General features: G+C 50.3%; 1 protein-coding gene across 1 annotated transcript; it reads right to left on the minus strand.

Annotated features, from left to right (window-relative positions):
• Positions 1 to 21423, minus strand: UBE3B (ubiquitin protein ligase E3B). The gene is made up of 28 exons (XM_066562216.1): positions 21350 to 21423; positions 20804 to 20886; positions 20202 to 20396; positions 19733 to 19853; positions 18933 to 18992; positions 18492 to 18596; positions 18306 to 18402; positions 17558 to 17643; positions 16795 to 16877; positions 16131 to 16236; positions 15351 to 15471; positions 14575 to 14752; positions 14122 to 14291; positions 13163 to 13330; positions 12241 to 12412; positions 11540 to 11658; positions 10818 to 10932; positions 10370 to 10469; positions 9811 to 9930; positions 9313 to 9489; positions 9122 to 9232; positions 8199 to 8336; positions 7998 to 8063; positions 6621 to 6679; positions 4153 to 4335; positions 3612 to 3723; positions 3230 to 3322; positions 1 to 2579 (listed from the first exon to the last, which is right to left on the minus strand). The coding sequence occupies exons 3-28, from the start codon at positions 20360 to 20362 to the stop codon at positions 2388 to 2390; spliced, it is 3213 nt and encodes a 1070-aa protein (XP_066418313.1). The 5' UTR covers positions 20363 to 20396; positions 20804 to 20886; positions 21350 to 21423; the 3' UTR covers positions 1 to 2387.
• Positions 21424 to 21640: the final 217 nt, after the last annotated feature.

The raw sequence follows: 21640 nt of genomic DNA on the forward strand, positions 1-21640 counted from the left end.
TGAACTCATCCCAGCTTTATTTTCTCTGCAGCTCAGACACACAGGGATGGAACCAAGGTCTCCACAACAGCAACTCTTGGATAGAAAAGATCCTTGTGAATCTCCTGTGGCAAAACCATCCCTGGGCAGAATCCATGGAGCAGGCAGGGACTGACACAGCCTCCCTGGGACACAGGAATCAGCCCCTCCACAGGAATCCTTGCCTGCATCCACTGGGAATTCCCCAGACATTTATCACATTTTCCACACCAGCTCCAGCACGGGAGCAGTGTCTGTAGTGCAACATCTCCAGGTTTGGAGGGACCAAGCTTAGTCTGCAGTAAGATTTTTCCTAGGAACTGCACTCCTGAGGAACAAAGGGAAAAGGGGAGCAAGGGTTTGATCTCAGTGTTCAACAACTCATTTCACTGAATGCTCATTGTGCTCTAGTCAGACACACTGCACTTCCTAGAAGGAAAAAGGAGATTTTGGGTGATATTTAAACTCTGAGAGGTCCAAGGCAGTGCCTAAACCTCCCAACTACACAGTCACCAACTGGTTAATGCCGAAATGTTCTATGTATTAAAAAAAAAAGAAATTTACTATCATCTTTAATTTCTGTGACTCACAGCCCAGTGTCCTGAACTCTCTGGATGCAGACATTCTTGTCTGCACCAACACTTCCCATCAATCCTGTTTAATCTCACTGATTTGACAGAGAAGAAGAATCCTGACATTGCTTTCCAGATGCATTTCCAGGCACTGGCTCTAAAAAAAGGGTTATTTCTCTGAAATCCATCTGAAGCACGACAGGAGGAGGATGAAGCCAAGGCCATCCCACTGCTCGGTGCCGAGGGTTTTCTGACCCCTTGGAAATCTTGTGAAATCTTGTAGTTAAGTGGATCTTCCAGAGCCTAGGGTGTGGAGATCTGTGCTCTACTGAGCTCACCTGGGCACAGGAATCCCATGGGATGGACCAGGCAGGGCAGCAGGAGAGGTGGGATATGGCCAGGGAGGGGAATGAGGATCCCCAGTGCCACAGGGAGGGAAGGAGGGAGAGAAAACCCTGGGCAGAAGCCAGGAGCCTGTGCAGGAGCTTGTTTTAGCAGTGAGGTGAAGGGCAGGAGGTGACTGGCTTTTAACCCTGTCCCCAAAAGGGCAATGCCATGGCTCTGCTCTGTACCAGAATCCCAGCAGGGCCAGGACAGTCCAGGAGCAGCCCAGTCTCTCCTCTCTCCAGCCTGGGCCAGGGCAGGGCTCACAGCAGTTCAAGGGACCAAAGATGGGAAGCTGCAGAGACACTTCATGAGTGTCTCAGAAATGACAGGAAGGATCCACATCTTCCCAAGTCACCCCCTGCAAAAGCTGCCTGCTCCAGGCAAACACCAACTGACAGAAATAAGGCCAGAAACAGACAAAGCGACAAAATAAAAGAGTTTGGCAACAAAGCAAATGTGGCCATTACACAGAGAGCCTGCCCTGGGTCCAAACAACTCCCTAAGAAAGGGCCTGCAAGCAAAGGGAAACTTCCATCCCAGAGGGATTCTGCCAGTGGAGGTTCCCAGAGGATTTGACACATTCCCCTGGTACCAGAGAGGAACCTGCCCCACCTGAGCACCGTGCTGGAGAGCCAGAGTGTGTGCCAGCTCCTCTCCTCTGGAAGCCAAGGAAAATGAATCCTTTCCTGCTCCTGAGAAATTGAGACATGACTCTTTCTGTCCCAAGGCCTGGTCTGGCAGGAGCCTGGCAGAGGCACAGCTGGCTGAGCCCACTCCCGCTGCTCCAGCCCTTAACCTCCAGCATTCCAAAGCCTTCCTGAGAGCCACAGGGTCCATCTGCTCCTGCTGAAGCTGCTGCTTCCCTGTGATTCCTTCTCCAAGACACACCTAAGACCCTGCAGGAGCAGGGACACCTGGAATCCCCCTGCCCTGAGAGAGCAGTGCCCATCCAGGCACTTCCAACGCTGCCATCTCCTCGTGGGCTCTGCCTCCCCTGTGCCTTTGTGCAGCTTCCCAGACTTGCTTCCAGCCAGCCCAGCTCCTGGGGAAGGAAAAAGCAGCACTCCCATGCCCACCCTGCTGAGGGGTCTCACTGTCACTAATCTGGGTGGCACTTGGAGCATTCCTTCCATGCTCCCTTGGGGTTTGCTTTTAAGGACGATTTCCGTGGGTGTCAAGTGAAGGGCTTAAAGTCAGGCCCATCCCCTCCTCCAGCCTGGAGCCGTGCCTAAGTAAAACCAGCCCTGAGCCCAGCAGCTCTTCCCTGGATCCCTGTGAACCTCCACTAGCAGCTGCCTCTCCAGGCCTCCAGCGAGCACTCAGCTCCCGCTGAGCTGCTCCGGGCTCCACGTGGGAAGGGCTCCCCCTTCCTGCAGCAGCTCCAAGCCCCATCCCGAGCCCAGGCCGTGCCTAGGACAGCTCGAAGCCAGTGTTCATGCTGATGGCGTAGCGCAGCTTCTCCCTCAGGATGCTCTTCTTGCTGTAGTTGGGGAGCTTGAGGAGGTTGAAGCACGTGGAGGAGGTGGGGAGGCGCCCGCCCGGCTCCTTCTTGCGGATGGTGAAGAAACCGCGCAAAACGCTGCCCAGGGTGTCCCCCGTGTCCTGCAAGGGCACACAGCTGTCACCTCCCTCTGTGGGCTCCTGGCACAGAGGCACGGGGCAGAGGCACCAGCACAACATCTGGCACTGGGAATAGGGAGAGCCACAGCCCAAAGCTCAGTTTCCCACACTTCTCCAAGGAGCTTTGCTGGTAACTCAATGGCTGACACGGGCAGGGTGTGCAGGGAGACAGGTGGGACACAGGGAGATCCCAAACACAGCCCTGGAGGAACCCAGGGAATCCAGGCAGAAGAGTCTGGAGCTGCTCTGTGTGTGTGTGTGTGTGTGTGTGTGTGTGTGCAGCCATGAGCATCCTATTGGGGTAGGGCTGTTTTCAGGTACAGAATCCCAGAACAGTTTGGGTTGGAAGGGACGTTAAAGCTCATCCCATTCTATCCCCTTGCCATGGGCAGCAACACCTTCCAGTATCCCAGGTTGCTCCAAGTCCCATCTAACCTGGCTTGGGAGGGACCTCTCCAGGGATGGGGCAGTAACAGCTCCCCTGTGCCAGGGCCTCACCAGCCTCACAGGGAAGCATTTCTCCCTGATATCTAATCCTAACATCTCATCTTCCCACGTTAAGGGTCCCCAGGTCAGATGGAGGGGAGGAAGCTGGGCAGGGAATTCCCAAGCCCTGAGAGCAGGATGCCTACCTGGTCATCAGACACTTCCACGCAGCGGATGGAGAAAGGAGGCTTGAGGTAGGCAAAGCCCAGAAGTGGAGGCCTGGAGCAGCTGGTGACAAACTGCAAAGTGCCACATGGTGATGATGGGAGCACAACAGCCACACAGTGACACAGTCCCAGCACTTCTGGGACTGGCACTGAGCACCCCCAGTGTGTGTCTGACAGCCTTTGGGGAGTGCCACCTCTGCAGGGCCACTCATGATGACACCACAGCATCCGCAGAGCTCTGCTGGGCACTTCCAGGTGTCAGGAATTCTGGTACTCCTTCAGAGAGCACCCAGCTAACTGGACAACAGCCCTGGCCCCACCACCCCAGATCCCAGCTGGGCAGGGATGGCTCCTCACTCACCTTGAGGAACATGGCTCTCTCCTCAGGGCTGAAGTCGTTGGCCAGGATGTCCCAGAGCCAGATGATGACACGGTGACTGCCATGGAAGCCCCCGTAGTACACCGTGTGTTTCCTGGGGAGGGAAAGGCTCTGACAGGCCTGCCACTGCAGCAGGAGGGGCACAAGTGCTGGAAAGGGGGGATGGCTTGGAAGGGTCCTTAAAGCTCATCATGTTGCACCCCCTAATTCCAGTAGCCCAGGTTGCTCCAACACCTGTGATGGGTCAGGGTTCACTGCTGACACTGAGCCCCCAGCACTCCCAGGGCACTTGATCAGAGGAAAGGGAAAAGCAGACAGGAATGCTGCTCCCAGGAGCCAATGGAAGAAAGGACCCATCCCAAATTAGCCTTAAGGAACACATTCCAAAGCTCTGCTCGTCCAAGTAGGAGCAGCAGAAATTGTGGCCAAGTCACTGTCCTGCCACCTCCCAGGAGCTCTGCAAAGGAAAAGCTCAGCTCCCAGGCCAGATGAAGGATGCCCAGCAGCCCCAGGTGTCACTTACTTCAGGTCCTCGAGGTCGATCTCGGCGTTGTCCCCGGAGATGAGGCGCTGCAGCTCGGGCGCGGAGAACATGCGGATCCACTCGGGCTTGATGATGGCCCTGAAGCCACCAATGAGGGCAGAGGTCTGGCTCTTGATCTGGGTGTGCATCCGGAAATGAGCCATCAGGTGGATGTAGCTGATCCTGGGTGTGAAAAATGCGTATTTTATTATTGGTTTTGGAGAATATGAGGATCCACTCGGGCTTGATGATGGCCCTGAAGGCACCGATGAGAGCAGAGGTCTGGCTCTTGATCTGGGTGTGCATCTGGAAATGAGCCATCAGGTGGATTTAGCTGATCCTGGGTGTGAAAAATGTGTGGTTTATGATTGGCTTTTTGCAAATATTAAAATGAATATTAGATGTGTTATGTTAAAAGTCACGCTGTATTAATTTTTTTTAGTAGTGCGTTAAATATAGTTTTAAGTTATAACATAATGTTAAAATAAAAACTATGTTATGTAAGACACTTTTCTTAAAGAGAGGACTTGCAGTGAGATAGCAGCCACAGGACACATAAATCTTTCAGAGAAAGGGAATTTATTGCTCTCTTATCAGAAGAAATGAACTTCTTCCCACCTCGCTCAGCCATGAAGATATTGTTAGGATTAAGAGGAAGAAGTTGATGCTGACCAGACAGAATCCTGTGTTTTAATGGAATTTATGCATCAAGTATGAGATGTATGAGTATGCAACAGGCTATTGCTTTTAAGGGTTAATCCTTTGTTAATGTGTGTCCTTTTTTGGGCTTATTTTGCCCAGAAAGATGTACCCAGACATCTGTAACTATTTGTTTTTATTGTCTCATATTGTCCTAATCCAAACTGTCCAAATTACTATTACTCTAATTATATTGCTATTTTTATAACCATTGCGTTATCATTAAACTTTAAAAATTTTAAAAAAGAAGTGATTGGCCTTTTCACACTGTGGGACAGGCAGGTGCCACGGGGGACATGCAGCTGACAGGGACACCCAGCACTGAACTGGCCCTGATGAGCTTCTCCAGCCCCAGAAGGACTGGGGCAGCCTGGACAGGGCTGTACTTCTCCCTCCAGGCCCTGCTTGTTATTTAAGCAGATGAAGATGTTTTATCTGCCTCTTTCCCCTCCTCTGGGACTCTGCTCATTTCTCAGAGCTCCTGCTCAGGACTAATTGGCTTTAATAACTCCTTGATCAACCTTGGCTTGGACAGAGCTCCGAGTCCTTTTAACAGCTCAGCTCTCCTCTAGGTCTGACCAACAGCTCACTGGGCTCTGCTGCCCCATGGCTGGAGAAACACCACAGCAAAACCATGAAGCAGTTTCCCACCTTCCTGCAGGATGTGGGAAAGGTGAACTTTTTGTTAGAGAGAGGCTCTTCCTCTTCTCACCTCCAGGCAAAACACCTGAACTTGCTGATTCTTCTTCAGTAGCTCCCACACAGACCCCACCTCAATTCCACTGCCTGGGTTTTTGGCAAGGTCACCTCAGCGTCCCCAGGCAGAGCTGTTTCCAGATTGCTGCCATTCCCAACACTTCTGCTCCCTCCCAACTCCCAATTTGGGTGCAAAAGCTTTAAATTTCTGCTATAAATTACTAGAGCAGCATCCAGGACTTTCAACTTTTTTCCCCCTGAGCTGACTTTCGACAAGCCAGAGGAAAATCCTTTCAAATGCAAACTCCCTGGTCAGAGCTGGAGAAGAGAAAAGCCTGGAAACATCAGACTGCATAGCGCAGATCCAGGTGGGATCCAGCTTCCATTTGTCAGGGAAAAGATAACAACCCCCAGATCACCAGTTCAAACACACATTTGCTTAATAGATATTTCATTCTGCTTTTATGAGCACTGAAGGGGATAGGGAATGGAAAAAAAAAGAAGGAACAAAAAGGTGGGGTTGGTTTTCAGGCTCCGGAGTTGACATTTCTGATAACGATCTAAAAGCCGGTTATCTGTGAAAACAGCCCCGGGGCTCGGTGTCTCCTCTGATTTCCTGGCTCTAAAGAACGACTGTCGAGTACATTTGAATTCAGCACTGTCTGCTCGGAACACGGTGCTTTATACAACTGCCACATGTTATCATTCTGAGGAGATCTGTCTGCTCCAAGGTGTCTTTGAGCATCTGTGCCCTCTGTGTTCACGACTGTGTGCCTGAATTGCTTTGAATCCATCTGTCTGTATCCATCACCATCATTAAATCCTGCAAAATCTCCCTGACTGGGTGCCTTTGACCTCAGAAGTGCTGTTTCAAGAAGTAAATTGTCAATTTTTATTTTGCAAATCAAATTTAATACAATTTCTGCCGATGAACTGTAACCAGCAAATTCTATTAAGATATTTATGTGCTCCTTCTGCTCCAATCTATCTCAATTCATTCCAGATGCAAGCCCAAGGAACCAGAATAAAGTATTGTGCAGTGGTGACCTTAAAAATCTAATTGCTGTACTTACTTATTTTCATTGGTAACAGGAATGGTCTTCCCTCCAGGAACAAGTTCATGGCAAACCAGCTGAGGGAAGAAATGATTGGATTGCTAATTACTGCCTGGAACCACAATGGAAGGAAATGCCATGCTAAGCTGTTACCTCCCAATAAAACATTTATTTTTACAATAAAACAGCAGGATTTAAAATTTAAGTAATAATCCTGCTTCTGCCTTGAACCAGTTTCACTTAACTATTAACAGAGTAATTGAACAGTAGGAACTGCAGCTCTCCCACCAGTGCAGCCAGCCCTTCTCCAAGGAAGCCTCCTCTGCAGTCTGATCCATCACTGCTGAACCACACACAAATCAATTCCAAGAGCCCTGGGGGACTGTCACAATCCCAGAATCCAGAGGCTGAGCAAGCTCAGAGAGCTCAGCCTGACAGCACAACCCCAAGCTGGCTGAGCCGCAGGTCCCATGCAGGAGCTCTGTCCCTGCAGCTGGGCGCTCCAGGCAGGAAGGCAGAGAGCCAGGAGGGATCTCCCAGTGCCTGCTGATCTCCTGCAGCTCAGGGCCAGGGCAGGACCCTCCAGGTGCTGCCTGCAGAGTCCCCACTCCTCTTTGCCCACTTTACAGAGGCCTCTGTGTGTGGCTCCAGGAGAATTCCAAGGTCAGACTGAAGCCAGCACAGCGAATGACCTCAGCTGTGACATGGCTGTGGCTGCAGGGACACAGAGTTCAGTCAGGGTGACCCCACCTGGCTCCTTCAGCACGACCAAAGCACTGGGGAAACAGGAGTGCCTGGGTTATTTTATTTTTAACCTCAGTGAACCACAGCCTGCAGCGTCTCATTGCCGGGCTCCACATCCTGCTCCTACCTTCATTTTTCACATGGAAGAACCCTCCAAGCTGAAACCTCAGCAATCCTGCAGCAGCAGCAGGTGTCCCCCATGGCTCCCCATGGAATTTGCAGCAAAAAGCATTTTTATCTTATCTCTCTCCAGATTTTCCAGCTCTGCACACACAACTTCACAGGGCTCAAGTGAAACCAGGTGCCTCCAAGTCTTCCTAAGGGACTGCCAAACAGCTTTTCATTCTCTAGGCCAAGAGACCTCCTGACACACTTGGGAGTTTCCCTGACAGAAACATCTATGTGGGAAGAAAAGGAATTTCTCCCTATTGACAGGCTCTTCTTTTAAGAGGGGAACACCAGTTATGCAGGGGAAGCATTAAACACTTTTCAACCCTGGAAGCAGAAAAATTAAGGGTCAGAGGGGAACCTTTTCTTGTGGAAAAAGCTGTTTTCTGCCCACAGGTACATATTGAATCCCATGGCTGAGTTCAGACAAGCTGAGAGGACAAAGCAGAGGTAAGGTCCAAAAAATCACTGAATAAAACCTACCTGACCCATCACATCTTCATCATAGGACAGTGTCAAGCCCAGGTCACTGATATCACCATCATAACGCTGGAGAACAACAAGGAGAAGGAAAAAAAAAGGGAAAAAAGGTCAGGGCTCAGCAGCAGAACCACCAGTCACTCCCAGTTTGTAACAACAGGAAGCAATCAGGGAGGTGAATGACAGGAAAATTCTTGCTCCAACCTTAATTGAAGTGAGATTTTTATAGAACTCTGAGTCCAAGGAGGGCAGCTCATCCACGGAGCTGTAGAAGACACTGTGGTGGTGCCCAAGGAGCTGACTCAAAAAGAAGGAAGCAAATGGCACATCCACAACTATGCCCTGTGGACAAGAAGAATGCACAGGTAAGGTCCTGCCACACACTTGTGTTTATGGCATCTTTGGTTACCTGCAAGGCAGATCTTGTGATGTGGAACAAGTGCAAAGAGCACTTTGCAAGGCACCAAAATCAGCTACAAATCCCACATTCTCTTAAAATCCATTAATTAGTAAGGCAGGTGCAAAAAGGCACTTGGGGAACTCAGTGTGTTCTTTAAAAGAACTGCATTGCATGGTTTGAACTGAAAGAGGAGAAATTTAGTGAGATACATGGAAAAATCCTTCCCTGTGAGGGAAGTGAGGCCCTGGCACAGGGTGCCCAGAGCAGCTGTGGCTGCCCCTGGATCCCTGGAAGTGCCCAAGGCCAGGCTGGACAGGGCTTGGAGCACCCTGGGACAGTGGAAGGTGTCCCTGCCCATGGGAAGGGGATTGGACTAGAAAGTTCCCTTTCAACCCAAATCATTCTATCAGAGTCATTCTGTTATTTCATCCTCCTTTTTGCCTCATGTCCCTTTAAGGTATCCACAAATGGGTGTTTGTAAGGTGTAACACCAAAAAACCAGGCTGGTGTCCCAGCACCATGAGGAACAATCAATGCATGACCCAGGTTTTACCTCCAAAATTATTTTAAACATATGCCTAAAGAAATTCCAGTCTGTTCCACTAAGAGGATCTTTATCCAAGCCGTTTTCCCAAACTCCACTCTTCAATAAAACCCCCCCAAGCAGGACAGGTGCCCTCAAAGGCACCATGACTGACAAGATCCCAACCTGGTGCTCCTGGCTCACCTCATACACAGCCTTCCCAAGCATCTTCCCCACAAACTCAAAGAGCTGCAGGTAGTTCTCATGGATGTAGGATGTTGGGGATGGATACAGCCTCTCATCACCACTGGTGGTCTGCACAAAGAGATAAGAGCCCAGTGAGGCAGAATGGCTTTGCCTGCATCAGGTCACCTCAGCTGGCACCTGTGTCCTACCTTGAATAGGTTCAGTGCAGGGTCAAACACCTTTTTAATGATTTCTTCCAGGAACTCTTTGAAGACCCCATCTTGATCAATACCAGCCTCATCAACCCCCAGGTCATTGACAAACTTCACCCTGATCACTCCCTTCATGGCGTTCTGGGAAAGCTGCCGGAGCTGTTCGTACCCATCCTACACAGAGCAGAAAATCCAGAGGATAATCCCAGAGAGAGACACGTGAAACACCCATCCAGAGATGCAGCAGAGACAGGACACGGGCCCACCAAAGAAATCTGAATTTGTCATATGGTCTTGAGCTCAAAAAACCAGCATTTTCCGAGTCAAAATTCCAGGTTTGCAGCAGCCTGAGCTGAACGAGGATCCAGCATTCTCCTGGAATGTCAGCTCTGGGTGTGGGTGCCTCAGCAGCCACAGAGAAGGTAAAATCACACCTCCCTGCCCTGTTTTTGTCAGGCCAGGCTGCTGCCCTGTGGGCTGGCTCGTGTCCCTCACCTCGAGCATGCGGGAGCGGCGGATGGTGATGTGGGTGACGTGAGGGGACGCCGAGCTCGTCTCCACCAGCCCCAGCTTCTCCTTCTCCTTGGTGACCATGTTCCGGAAGAGCAGCACCCTCTGCACAAAGAAAACAAATGGACAATCCATGGGGATCCTTCATCCTCCAGGGCAGCAGGGGTTTGGGAGGCTCCTGACACACAGAACTGCTGCTGGTTGTCCTGATCCCAGCTGTTCCCAGTGGTGCCACTGTCACCCACTCACTGCGTGCAGCTGCACACACAGATCAGTTCTGTCTCAACACAGAGATCAAGGCATTTGAAGGAAATGCACTGGGAAGGGGTGAGGACACAGATCAGTCCTCTCTCAGTGACAGAAATCAAGATATCTAGAGGAAATCTGTTGGGGAAGGTGAGGATGAAGGAGAAGATTTTTATTCAGCTGGCATTTCAAAAGAAGCTCCATGTCACAAAATGCTCCAGACATGTGTCCCTCCCACCACAATGGTCACCCAGGCTATTGATTCCCAGCCTCCACCCTCTGCCCCCATCCCACTCACGTTCTTGTGGGGAATGACATGTGGGATGTACTGCAGGAGCAGCTGGGCTCGTTTCTTGTCCTTGTCCAGCTCCTGGAAGAGCACACTGGGCTTGAGGTCCCTTGACAAAGAAAGGCAGAGATTCAGAGATCCCAGGTATGAAAGAGAGGGAACAGGCAGTGATTCCAAAGATGACTGCAGTGCTCAGTTTACACACTAAGAAGGTAAAAGGGGCCAGGGACACCCAAGCTCTTGGGTGCTGAGTCAGTTTTCAAAGCACCACCTAAACCTCCCACCACAGAGAAAAGCACAACACGAGGGGCGTCCTTAACTGCAAATACAGGCAGCAGTTCCACCTCGATCCCACAGGCAGAATGTCAATAAGGAATCCCAAATCAGGCTCCCCAGAGGATGCGGGGCAGTGGGACAAGCCTGGAGCTGCCCAGGATCCCTGCCCTGGGCCACTCACTTGCGCAGCCAGTGATCCTCGGGAGCGAAGCGCCGGCGACAATCCCGCTCGTACAGCACCATGAGCCAGCCATGCACAGAATGGAACAGCTCCAGGGTCTCCCCTCGGGCATTCTCTGCACAAAAGGAACAAGGCAGCAAAGTCCAGGCACCCCTGGCACCAGCAGGAGCCACACCTTGATTATCCTCCCCACAGAAACATCACTGGGGTGCTTTCCTGATCTGCACGGCCTCTGGAGGGAAGGATTTTGTGCCTCTGGGAAGAGAGATGGTCCCTTCTTTAAACAGAGCTAATCAAAGCCATCTCATTTCACATCCGAGCTGGATAGCTCAGCTAATTACCAGAGAGCTGAGCTCTACCCAAATTATACCAGCAGAGAGATCCACAGCAGATTCTACAGAGACCCAAGCAAGCTGCTCTGCCTGGTCACAGCACTGCCCTGCTCTTGTCCAACACATGGCCCAGCCTTGCTAAACCTCATCTCTGCCAAAAACCAACACGCCCATCATGTCTGTTACAGAAATCCTTACTGGAAATAGGGAAGTGCTCTGGATTTGGCACAAAGCATGATCGTGGCATCTGGACATCAAAAGACTGGGACATATTCCCACATTGAAGTGCTTTCTGTGCCAAGGAATAATTAGCAGAAGCTTCAAATTCCAAAATTAATGCCATTTGTGGTTCTAAGAGTAACATCAACTCAATCTACTAAAAGCACTCACCTACAATTCCATCCCAGATCATCTTAAACACAAAGGAATTCAGGAAAGAGGAGATGGTCACCAGTTCTTCCAGTTTGAATGAAATCTGCTCTTCGTAGACCTCGATGTCATCCAGAATCCTGTCAGAGCAAACAAATGCAAATGCACAAGTGTAAATTTAATTCCCTGTTGAAATTTTCATAAAGGCACATTATCCTTTAGCAGCAGCTCTTATTTCTATGACAACTGACACCCATGAGGATCCAAAGTCATAAACAACCAAACCTTATTTATGGATTTTGACTGATAGCAGATCCTCACAGAAGATTGTATGAGAGGCTGAGATACAAGCAAAGTCAGTGTTTCAGGCTTAAAAAAACCTTTTTCATTCCAAAGAAAATTTTTATTTTTTTATTCAAGAGGAGAGAATTGTCTCTAGTGACCAGCAAGGGCAATTTTCCACCCCCTTTCCCACTTTCTGTGTTGTTTCTTTTCCTCTTCCTGCCCAGTTTTGTCACCAGCTGCAAGCAGCACATAGCTGAGGGAAAAAAGTCCTTTTGAAGCCTTTTATTTTTCAGGAATCAATCCCAAAAGCTTGCTGCTTTACCCTGCCTACTTATCTTCATGAAAAGACATAAACCCTTAAATGTTTCTCTTGAACCTGAAGGACCACAACAGCTCCATGTCACAAATCCAGGGATCCCCATCCAAGTGCTACCTACGTGATGAGGTGACGGGAGCAGTCACAGAAGAGCATCAACATGGCCAGCAGCCTCTTGGATTCCTCTGTGTCGTTGTTCAAACACTCCAAAAAGAGTTTCAGGCCTCCCTGTGGTCCCAGCTCACAGATGAAAGCCCACAATTTGGGCAGCAGATCATCCAGGTAAGTGAGACCTATGAAAATATAAAGTGCACCCAGTAAAGCTCATTCTGCTGCTTGTGAAAGCTCAGAGAGGTGAAGCTTGAAGCTGAAAAAGCCTTTTGCAAAGCAGAAGAGGAACATGAGCATCCCAATTGGCTCCCAGGCCTGTCTGCATTAACAGGAGAGGGACAATCATCCAGAAAAGCACAAAAAACCCCCCAAGCTTTTAGTGAGGCATTGTTTGCACATCTTAAACCTCTTCCCCCTAATTCTTTTGCAGCTTTAGAAAATAATGAATTCCTGTGATCCCATATCCACCTTAGGGATGAGAACACAACAGGGCTGCACCCATGGTCACTACAAAGCACCCAAAGCTCTGGACTCACTCCCTGCTCTACCCAACAGACCAAAACAGTGATCTCCTCCTCCACCCCTTCCCAAGACAGGCAATTTGTTCTCAAGACATATGAAAGCATTCAGTGTTCCCATCACAGAAAGATTAATATTGCCAGGCTCCCCAAAAACCCTGACTCAGGCTGAAGATTGAGAGGGAGTAAGCAAGGTTTCATGAGAGGAAAACTTGCTTTAATTTGTATTCTTGAGAGTTTGTGCTTGATCAAGTGGTGCTGAATGTTATTGATCCCACGGATGATTCAGGATGGAACAAGCCTTCCCCAGCCAGTCAATAACGTGTTGGCAGTGATAAAACTCCCAACAAATCAACAGAAATAAGAAAAAAAAAAAAAGGATTTGAGCAGCAGGGAGGAGGGAGGTGGCCTGACCTGTGAGGATCTGCAGGCGGATCTGGGTGAGGGTGGTCAGGGTGGTTTGGTACAGGACACAGATGCTGCAAACCTTCTGCACCTCGGCAGAATCCACGCGCTTCCCTCCCACCGGCTTCAGGATGTTCCGGACCGAGGCCGACTTCTGGAAAGCTCTCTTGAACAGGTCTGGGGGCAGAAACACAGGAGGAATGCCAGAAGGCAGGGTTAGAAGGGATTTTGGGAAGGAATTCTTCCCTGTGAGGGTGGGGAAGCCCAGGCACAGGGTGCCCAGAGAAGCTGTGGCTGTCCCTGGATCCCTGAAGTGTCCAAGGCCAGGCTGGATAGGGCTTGGAGCAGCCTGAGACAGGGGAAGGTGTCCCTGCCCATGGCCCCAAATCCCTTCCAATTCACACCATTTCACAGTTCTGTACATGCTCTACAGGACAAGGTGAAAAGAATGAGCTGTGAGTGCCCTTCCAACCCAAACCACTCGTGATCCACAGTCCTGACCACAGCAAATAATGACCACAGGATCCTGTGTTATGAGCAACAGCTAGAAAATATCAGATTTACAGTTATCTTATCCCAAATCCTTTTCTGCAGGACCACCACACCTCACAGGTGCAGGATCCAGCTTCACCTTGCTTCCCACATGGGAAGCTGAGCTCTCATCTTCCCTTGGAAGTCTTAAGTTTTGCCAAAAGCACTTCAGCTTTTTGAAAAGAAACTGCTAAAACAAGCAAATATTTTTCTAGCACTAAAGAAAGAGACTTGCCCCAGGTCACAGAAGCATTCCAAGGAGGAATTACAAATAGGAGGCATCACATCTCCACCTAAGCAGCAGCAGCTGCTGCAAGTAATTATTCAAACTTTTTGGCATAAGTGGAAAAGTCAAAGCTCTGCAAGTCAGGGGAGAGATCCACATAAACACACACACACACGGAGACAAAAAAATCCCAAAACCCTCCAGAACTGACTTTTCATAGGAAGGCTGTTCTGAGGGGAGATTGGCTGTGCTGGCAGCTGAGCTATCTCCTGATTTTCCAGCAGTTTCTTGCTGAGCACATCATTGAAGAGGATGCGGATCATGTGGACCCCCCAGAGGTGCTGCAGCTGCTTGGTCAGCAGGGGCATGGACTCGTTCAGCCTGGAAGACAGAGCAGGGGGACAGCTTAGAAGGCAGCTTGGAATAAAACACCAGGCAGTGATACTGATCCATATAGCTCATAATCCCAACTGGAATATGCACCCACCCATGGAATAGTCTGTGCAGGAATGCTGCAGTTTATTGTGCAGCTAGAACCTGAAAGAGCTGAGAAATTATTCTCGCTGTTCATCTCAAAACATACAAGACTTTGCAATATATTAAAAAAATTAAAAATAAAAGGAGAGGCTTCATCATCTCTCCCTGAGAGGTCCTTCCCACTCACCCATAATCCACAGTCTGTGAGAACCAGCCCAGCACAGGGTGCCAGTGGGTGAGGTTGGATTTCTTCTGGGACACGTACTTCTGGCAGTAGGAGAGCATCTGGATGAGCACCCCCACAAAATGAGCTGTCTCCTCCTCCAGCACCTGGTCATTCAGGGAGCCCAGGAACACCAGATTGCCTGGAGGAAGGACCAGCACAGCAAGGCTTAAGGAGGAACAGATGCTGTGGGACAGGGGTCACAGGTCAGTGAATGCTCTCCCAGTCCCAGGAGAGGATTTGTGTCAGCAGTGATCTCAGAGGCCACCCTGCAGGAAGCCATTTCCAGCACACATCAACCCCTGATGTGACATGTCCCTTTGGCCACCTTCCCACCAACACCTTCTACAAACTACTAGAAGTTACAACCCACGGTTATCCCAGAGTCCCAACTGGTAATCTTGTTACTTTTGCAGAAATGTGAATTTAAATATGTAGCAGCATTTAGAGGATGGAGATCCAAGTCTGCCACACTCCAAGACTTGCTCAGAGTCCAAGTGAAAAGCTGGCAGAGACGATGCATGACATGGGTACAAGAACAAATCTCTGGCCCTTCTTCCCTTTGCAAAGGTCTCAAACCTTTTCTGTAACATCCCAAAACACACCTCACTTATTACTTAGAGAAAACTATCAAAATAACAATTAAAAATACTGAGTTGGAGGCACCTCTGCCTCGTGAAAAAAGAAGATGTGAATCAAAACTCTATTTCAAAGCCAGCAGAAGAGGTGGAGGTGCTCACCCAGCAAGCAGAGGGTGTGACTGCCCTCCAGGCACACGCACACATCCCGGCACTGCGACTCCCGGCTCAAGAACAGGATGAACTTGCGGAAGAGATCGTGGGATTCCATCACTGCCAGGCGCTGGAACACAGCATGGAGGGGCCACTGAGGCTGGAGAGCAGCACAGTCCCTCTCCTGACCTGCCAGCAGCACCTGGCACTGGCTTTTCTTCCCAAAGAAAGCAGCAAGTTGAGGCTGTTTTAGTGTCAAACACTCTGCCCCATACAGTGTTTGACACGGAGCTGGGCTGGGAAATAAAACCCCTGGCAGGTGAACAGGTCATGCTGGAGATAAGAGCCAGATCTTTGCCATGATGTGTCTGCAAGAACACAGGATTTGCCCATTTGGCACAAAACCTGCCTGTCTGCACCAAGCAGATTGAATTGGATTAGTGGGCAGCACACTTGTCACCCCCACAGAGCCTCTGCCACCCAAAAGGGTGATTTTGGCTTTGGGTCCGTCTGTGGTTATGGAAAAGGAAGAGCAAGGACATGAAAAATTCAAGCTGTGGGTCATATATGCCTTTATTATTTATTTATTTAGGTATTTTAGGGCAGTTCAGCCCATCATCCCACTGGTGTTAAAACTTCTGCATTAGAAATCCAGAGTATTTGTAAGGCTTTCACAACAGAGAATTGAAACAGGCAAAGAGAAATGCCAAAACTCTGTTCCAAGGGCTAGTAAAATGGAATAACAAGTGGCCTGATGTGATAATCAGTCCTCTGAGATCACCCACTTACCTCAGGGGTGAGAGTAGCAAGGTGAGTCATTATAGCAGGCACAGACATGACATGGATCAGGAAGGACCTCAGCAGATTGTCTGAGAACTGTGCAGCAACCACAGGGCTACAGAGAGAGAGAGAGAAACACTTCAGAGCTCCACTCAACCTGGGAAAGCAACACAGCCTCCAAATGAGCCATCCAGAACTGGATCCAGGGAATTCCCTCAGCAAGAACCACAGACACAGGGAATGGGTTGGGCTGGAAGGGAACTTAAAGCTCAGCCCATCCCATACCCCTGCCATGGGCAGGGACCCCTTCCACTATCCCAGGTTGTTCCAAGCCCTTTCCAACCTGGCTCTGAAGCATCCCAGGGAAAATATCAAAAGATCATTCACTCACACCTCTGTTCTCAGAGCAAGCTCACCCTGAACTGAACTGCACCCTCAAGTTTAGGCTCACACTAATTCCTGACTTAAAACCACTCTAATCTGAAAAAGGGTGACAGCAAAGTGAGCCATTTGCCTAGAGCAACTTCTTTCCTCAGGGTGATATTCTCAATGGCAGAAAACCACTGAAAGAATGAGAAGTCTTAACAAAAACCAAAAAAAAAACCAAAAAAAAAACCAGTAAAAAAGGACAAGTTTGGCTGCAAATCCCCCCAGGCTGCTCCAGCTGACTCACCGCAAGGCGAGGGAGAAGATGGCAGTTAAGGAACCTTTGGACAGGGAAGGTCTGGATCTTGCCAAGCCATTAGTTAGCAAAATCTGGAATGGAAAAAAAGAAATAAAAATATAAAAACCCTGTAGTACTCAGAAAAAAAAAATACTATTACTCCTGAAAGAGATTAAGGTTATTTAATGCAGAGAAAAAGAACAGCAGAGCAGCCTAAAATCCAGTTCTTACAAGTTGTTTGGCACAACTAGAAGGGCTTCAGGTTAATAATGGCAGAAGAGAGATACTGCAATGAAATCAGACACTCTGCAGGACTTATTTCCCTAGAACCTGTGCTCACAGGCTTTAAAAATTAACAGGCAAGGCTCAGAGTTTGGTAATGTAATTCTTATTTAAAAGATTCATTACATCAGTTCCTTTTCCCAGCAGAGCAGCAAACAAACCCAACCAATACAATGTGGCAGCTGCAAAGTCTGGCAAAATTATGTAGGACTTGTCCCTGTTCATCTCATGATGAGGTGATTGAGCAGGATTTAGGTTCAGCAGCAGTGACAGAAGGGGAAGGGTGGATTTGGTCTCAGGTGGGGACACTGCTTTACTTGAGAAACTTGAGAGATTTTTGCTTTGCTTGAGAAAAATATAATCATGCACAAATCACCAGCAGCTCATCCCTGAGACCCCAGCACAGGCCCAAAGAGCTCCTCAGGAGAGGGGCACAGGCAGGGCTAGGGCTGGTTTGGGTGGAGCTGGGGCTGTGGCAGCCCAGACTGACCTGCAGCACGGAGTAGAAGCCCTTCTGGTTCAGGTGGCCCATGATGTTGGCACAGATGTGGTTCATGGCAGGTCTCAGGGTCTCACCTTTGGGTTAAAGCACTGATGTCACTCCCACAGGAAGGTTTGTCACTGTCCAAGCCCTCCTGACACAAAGTCCTTGTGCTTCTACAAAAACCCATCATTCTGGCAGCATTTCACACTGTATTGTTCAGGCTCTAAGAGTCTCATTTCCTCCCACTACTTGTCTGCCCTTTCTACACCTATTTCCCACAAAACCCCAGAGCTAGGAGCACATTCCCTTATCCTCTGAACACTTCTTGTGTGGGGGTTTTTGGAATATTATAAAATGCTGTAACAGCTGTTGGTGTCCTAAGGGAAACGGCCTAATCCCAAGGGGAACCAGACTAATCCCAAAGGAATCCTTGTTTTGGGCAAACACAGGAGCAGAATGAATGTTTGTGGCAACCAATGAATCTTTGTGGAAACTGTTTTTTTTTTTTTCTGCAGAAACAGAATCCCAGAACAGTTTGGATTGGAAGGAATGTTAAGGATCATCCCATCCCAAACCCCTGCCAAGGGCAGGGACACCTCCCACTATCCCAGGTTGCTCCAAACCCTCTCCAAGGCCAGCTTGGACACTTCCAGGGATGGAGCAGCCACAGCTTCTCTGGAACTTGTGCCAGAGCATTCAGTAAATTTTAACATCAAGCCCCAAATCAGTGGCTTAAAGATTTGGATGCACCAACCTTTTCCCCGGAGGATTTTCCAGGTGGAAGTGTCTGTGAAGGTGACCAGCATTGTGAGGTGCAAGTTCACCAGTCTGGAGTCCTGCAGGATGTCAGGCTGGGATAACAAACAGAGAGTTAACAAATCCCCTGAGCCTTGTGCCACCTGCCAAATGCAGGGAGAGAAAACACAAGAATAGTCCTTACCTTGAGCTGCTTGAGGAATTCACAGCAAAACCACAGGATGTCTTTGATCTGTTTGATCCAGAGCAGTGTGAGGTCCTTGGAGAGTGCCAGTGACACGTACCACACCTGAGCAAGGGAGGGATGCACAGAGGGATCAGGGTTTGTGCTGCTGCTGGGCAGAGTTTGGGAACTGAACACAGCAGTGGGACCAAGATGCTCCTCTCCCCAAATTCTCACATCCCTCACCCCAGAAACCAAGTGTCCTTCAACTCCTGTGGCTGTACAGAGTAAAAATAACCTAGGAATACTAAAGGATTTGTCCAAACTTTCCCTGTGGAATCTCCACAGTGCTCATGGGCTTCTGAAAGCTGAAAATTACATACTAGCAAAGTGAATCCCCACACAGAGAGTTAAAAACAAGCACCAAGCCCTCCCCACTCCAAACCAACCTCCCCTGCTGACCTTGGGCTCGTTCTCCACATCCATGCTGTTCAGGATACAACGGCACAGCTTTTCAAACCTCTGGGAAAATCCAAAGGTGGGATTAGTTCTAACTACAGAAAGGGCTGGAAAAGCACAAGAACAGCTCAGCAGAGGGAGGAAGATCTCTCTGTCCCAAATCAGCAAATGTTCCCAGCATATTCCCTACAGGAACCCTGATGGCTCCTTCCCTGGGAGCACACACATCACACTGCTGCTGTGTGCAGGATTCCCTCCTTTTTTTGGGTGCTGTACCTACAGAAAACTGCATTTGAGCACAGATTTCCATGGGATAGAGATTAACAAATCCCTCACTGCTGCTGCCATTGGAACACAGCTTTCCATCTTCCAGCTGATTTCCTTCCAGTCAGCCCTCACAGCTTCCTGGGATGATCATTTCAGGGCTTCACTCTGAACCCACAAGTTCAGGGCATGGTGAGAAAAGCTGCTGGGGGACAAACAGCCTTCCCTGTGCCAGCACTGATCTCTGGGAGCTGTCCCAATGTACCTGGGGTGTGCCAAAATCCCCAGGCACTGCTCAGCTCCTGCAGCTGGCACAGTCACCAGGAAAAACATCCATTAAAGGACGTCCCAAATACAGAACCACTGCTGAAAAATTCAAGGCTTCTCCTGTTTCAATTCTTCAGGAAGAGCCAGGAGTCAGAGAGAACATTGCTGAAGGGAAAATATATTGCAAGAACCCCCAAGATCACATGGTAAGGAATTAAACATATTTAACCTGTTCCCAAAAGCAGGGCAGGATGTCAGGGCAGTGTCCTCACCTCCTTGTCCTCCTTGGGACTGAACACAAACAGCAGCTTCCTGACAATCCTGAACACAGACAGGGCACTTCTTTTACTTGAGCCACATTCATTTGTCCCAAAGAAATCATCCACCTCTCTCCTAGCAAAGAGGGAAAAATGAGGAGTTAAAAAAAGCAATCACAGAGCAAAGAATTCCTTCCCTGAAGGGCCCCATGAGGAAGATGGAGAGAGACTTTTACAAAGGTCTGGAATGACAGGAAAAAGGGGAATGGACTCAAACTGACACAGCACAAGGTTAGATGGGATATTGGGAAGAAATCCTTCCCTGTGAGGGTGGAAGAAGCTGTGGCTGCCTCACCCCTGGTAATATTCAAGGCCAGGCTGAAGCAACCTGGGCCAGTGAAAAGCAGCGAGGGGTTTGGAATGAGATGAGCTTTAAGGACCCTTCCAAGCCAACCCATTGCATGATGCCATGAATCCCACACACCTGATGTCCCTCTGCAGGTGGCAGCGACACAGAAACCTCCTGACCAGGGCCTGGAGCTGCACTGCTGCTCTCTCCCTCTCCTTCAGCTCCCGCCTCTCCTCCCGCGCCTGCCGCGCCTTGTCCAGGAACTGCGCCCTGGAGGATTGGCTGGCACTGAACATGGCAAAGGGAGCAAAGGATCCTCACAGCAAACACCTGGAAAAACAGAGCAGAGTGGAAAAAACACCCATAGAAAGGCAGTTCTTGGCTCCCTGCAGGGGAGAATCCGACAGCAGAGGGAAAAGTGGGAATAAAAAATCGCCAGTGACTGTCACGGGGCTGCAGCAGGGACACAAAAACACTGGCAGGGAATCCTTCCAGCACAGCCCACAGCCTGCTGCAGGCTGGGAGGTTTTAAGTGGAAAAATAAACAAATCAGTGGTTTTGACACTGTGCTCCACCCTCCCCTCTCCAGCCTCTGTTCTTTCCTTGGTAACAGATAAGAACAATTCCCCGGCCAGGGACAGGAGGCAAAGGGCACAAGGGACACTGATTTACTGCCACTCACCAGATAAAACACCCAGGGCCAACCAGAGCTTTATAAACAGCAACAAAGAACTCACCTGAGGGGTCACTTCTTCGAGGGAAGAGTGTGATGCTCATTCACACACGCACATGATCCCCATCCAGAGGCTTTGGGCAGCTCCTGCATGGACGAACACATTCCCTGCGGCTGATTTGGGGATTTAGACTTTCCCTCCACACTCCCGAGTCCTTTGGACCCGATTTACCCCTCCCTGCACCCGCAAGGAAAACGGTAAGTGGGAGGAGAAGCAGCACCGCGGCTCGGCAGCGGTCACCAGCACAGGCAGCTGGAGGGGACCGATAACTCCGTCTGTGACAGCACGGAAGGACAAAGCGACCCAGGCCGCCGGGGACCGGAGCAGGTGCCACCCCCGAACAGGACCCGAGAGCCACCCACAGCCTCGAGCTGGGCTGCAGCTCCTGGGACTCGCCCACGGCGCAGCCACCGAGCCCCCTCAGCCCCTGTGACAGCGCCCGCATCCCTCCCACAGCTCCCGTTCGCAACCCCAGCATCCCCGGGCCCAGGCTCGCCTCGCCGGGCCCCGCCGCTGCCGGCAGCCTCCCCGCAGCCCCCAGGCGCTCACCCTCGTCCCGGCGGACACCGGGCCGGGCGGGCCGGGCCGAGCGGCCCCGGAACCCCCCGGTCCGTCCCGGTTCCCCCGCCCAGGCCGCGGCCGCAGCCCCCTCCGCGCCCCGTGTCCGCGCTCCCCGTCCGGCCGCCAACCCGCCCCGCCGCTGCCGTTCCGCCGGCCCGCTCACCGGCTCGGCGCAGGCAGAGCAGCCGGCCCTGCGTCGCGGTGATACCGGGAAGGTCGAACCAAGCCGGGCCGAACCGGGCCGGGCCAAGCCCGTGAGGCGGCAGCGCAGCGCGGCAG

Source organism: Molothrus aeneus, chromosome 18 (assembly GCF_037042795.1).
Source record: "Molothrus aeneus isolate 106 chromosome 18, BPBGC_Maene_1.0, whole genome shotgun sequence".
NCBI lineage: Eukaryota > Metazoa > Chordata > Aves > Passeriformes > Icteridae > Molothrus > Molothrus aeneus.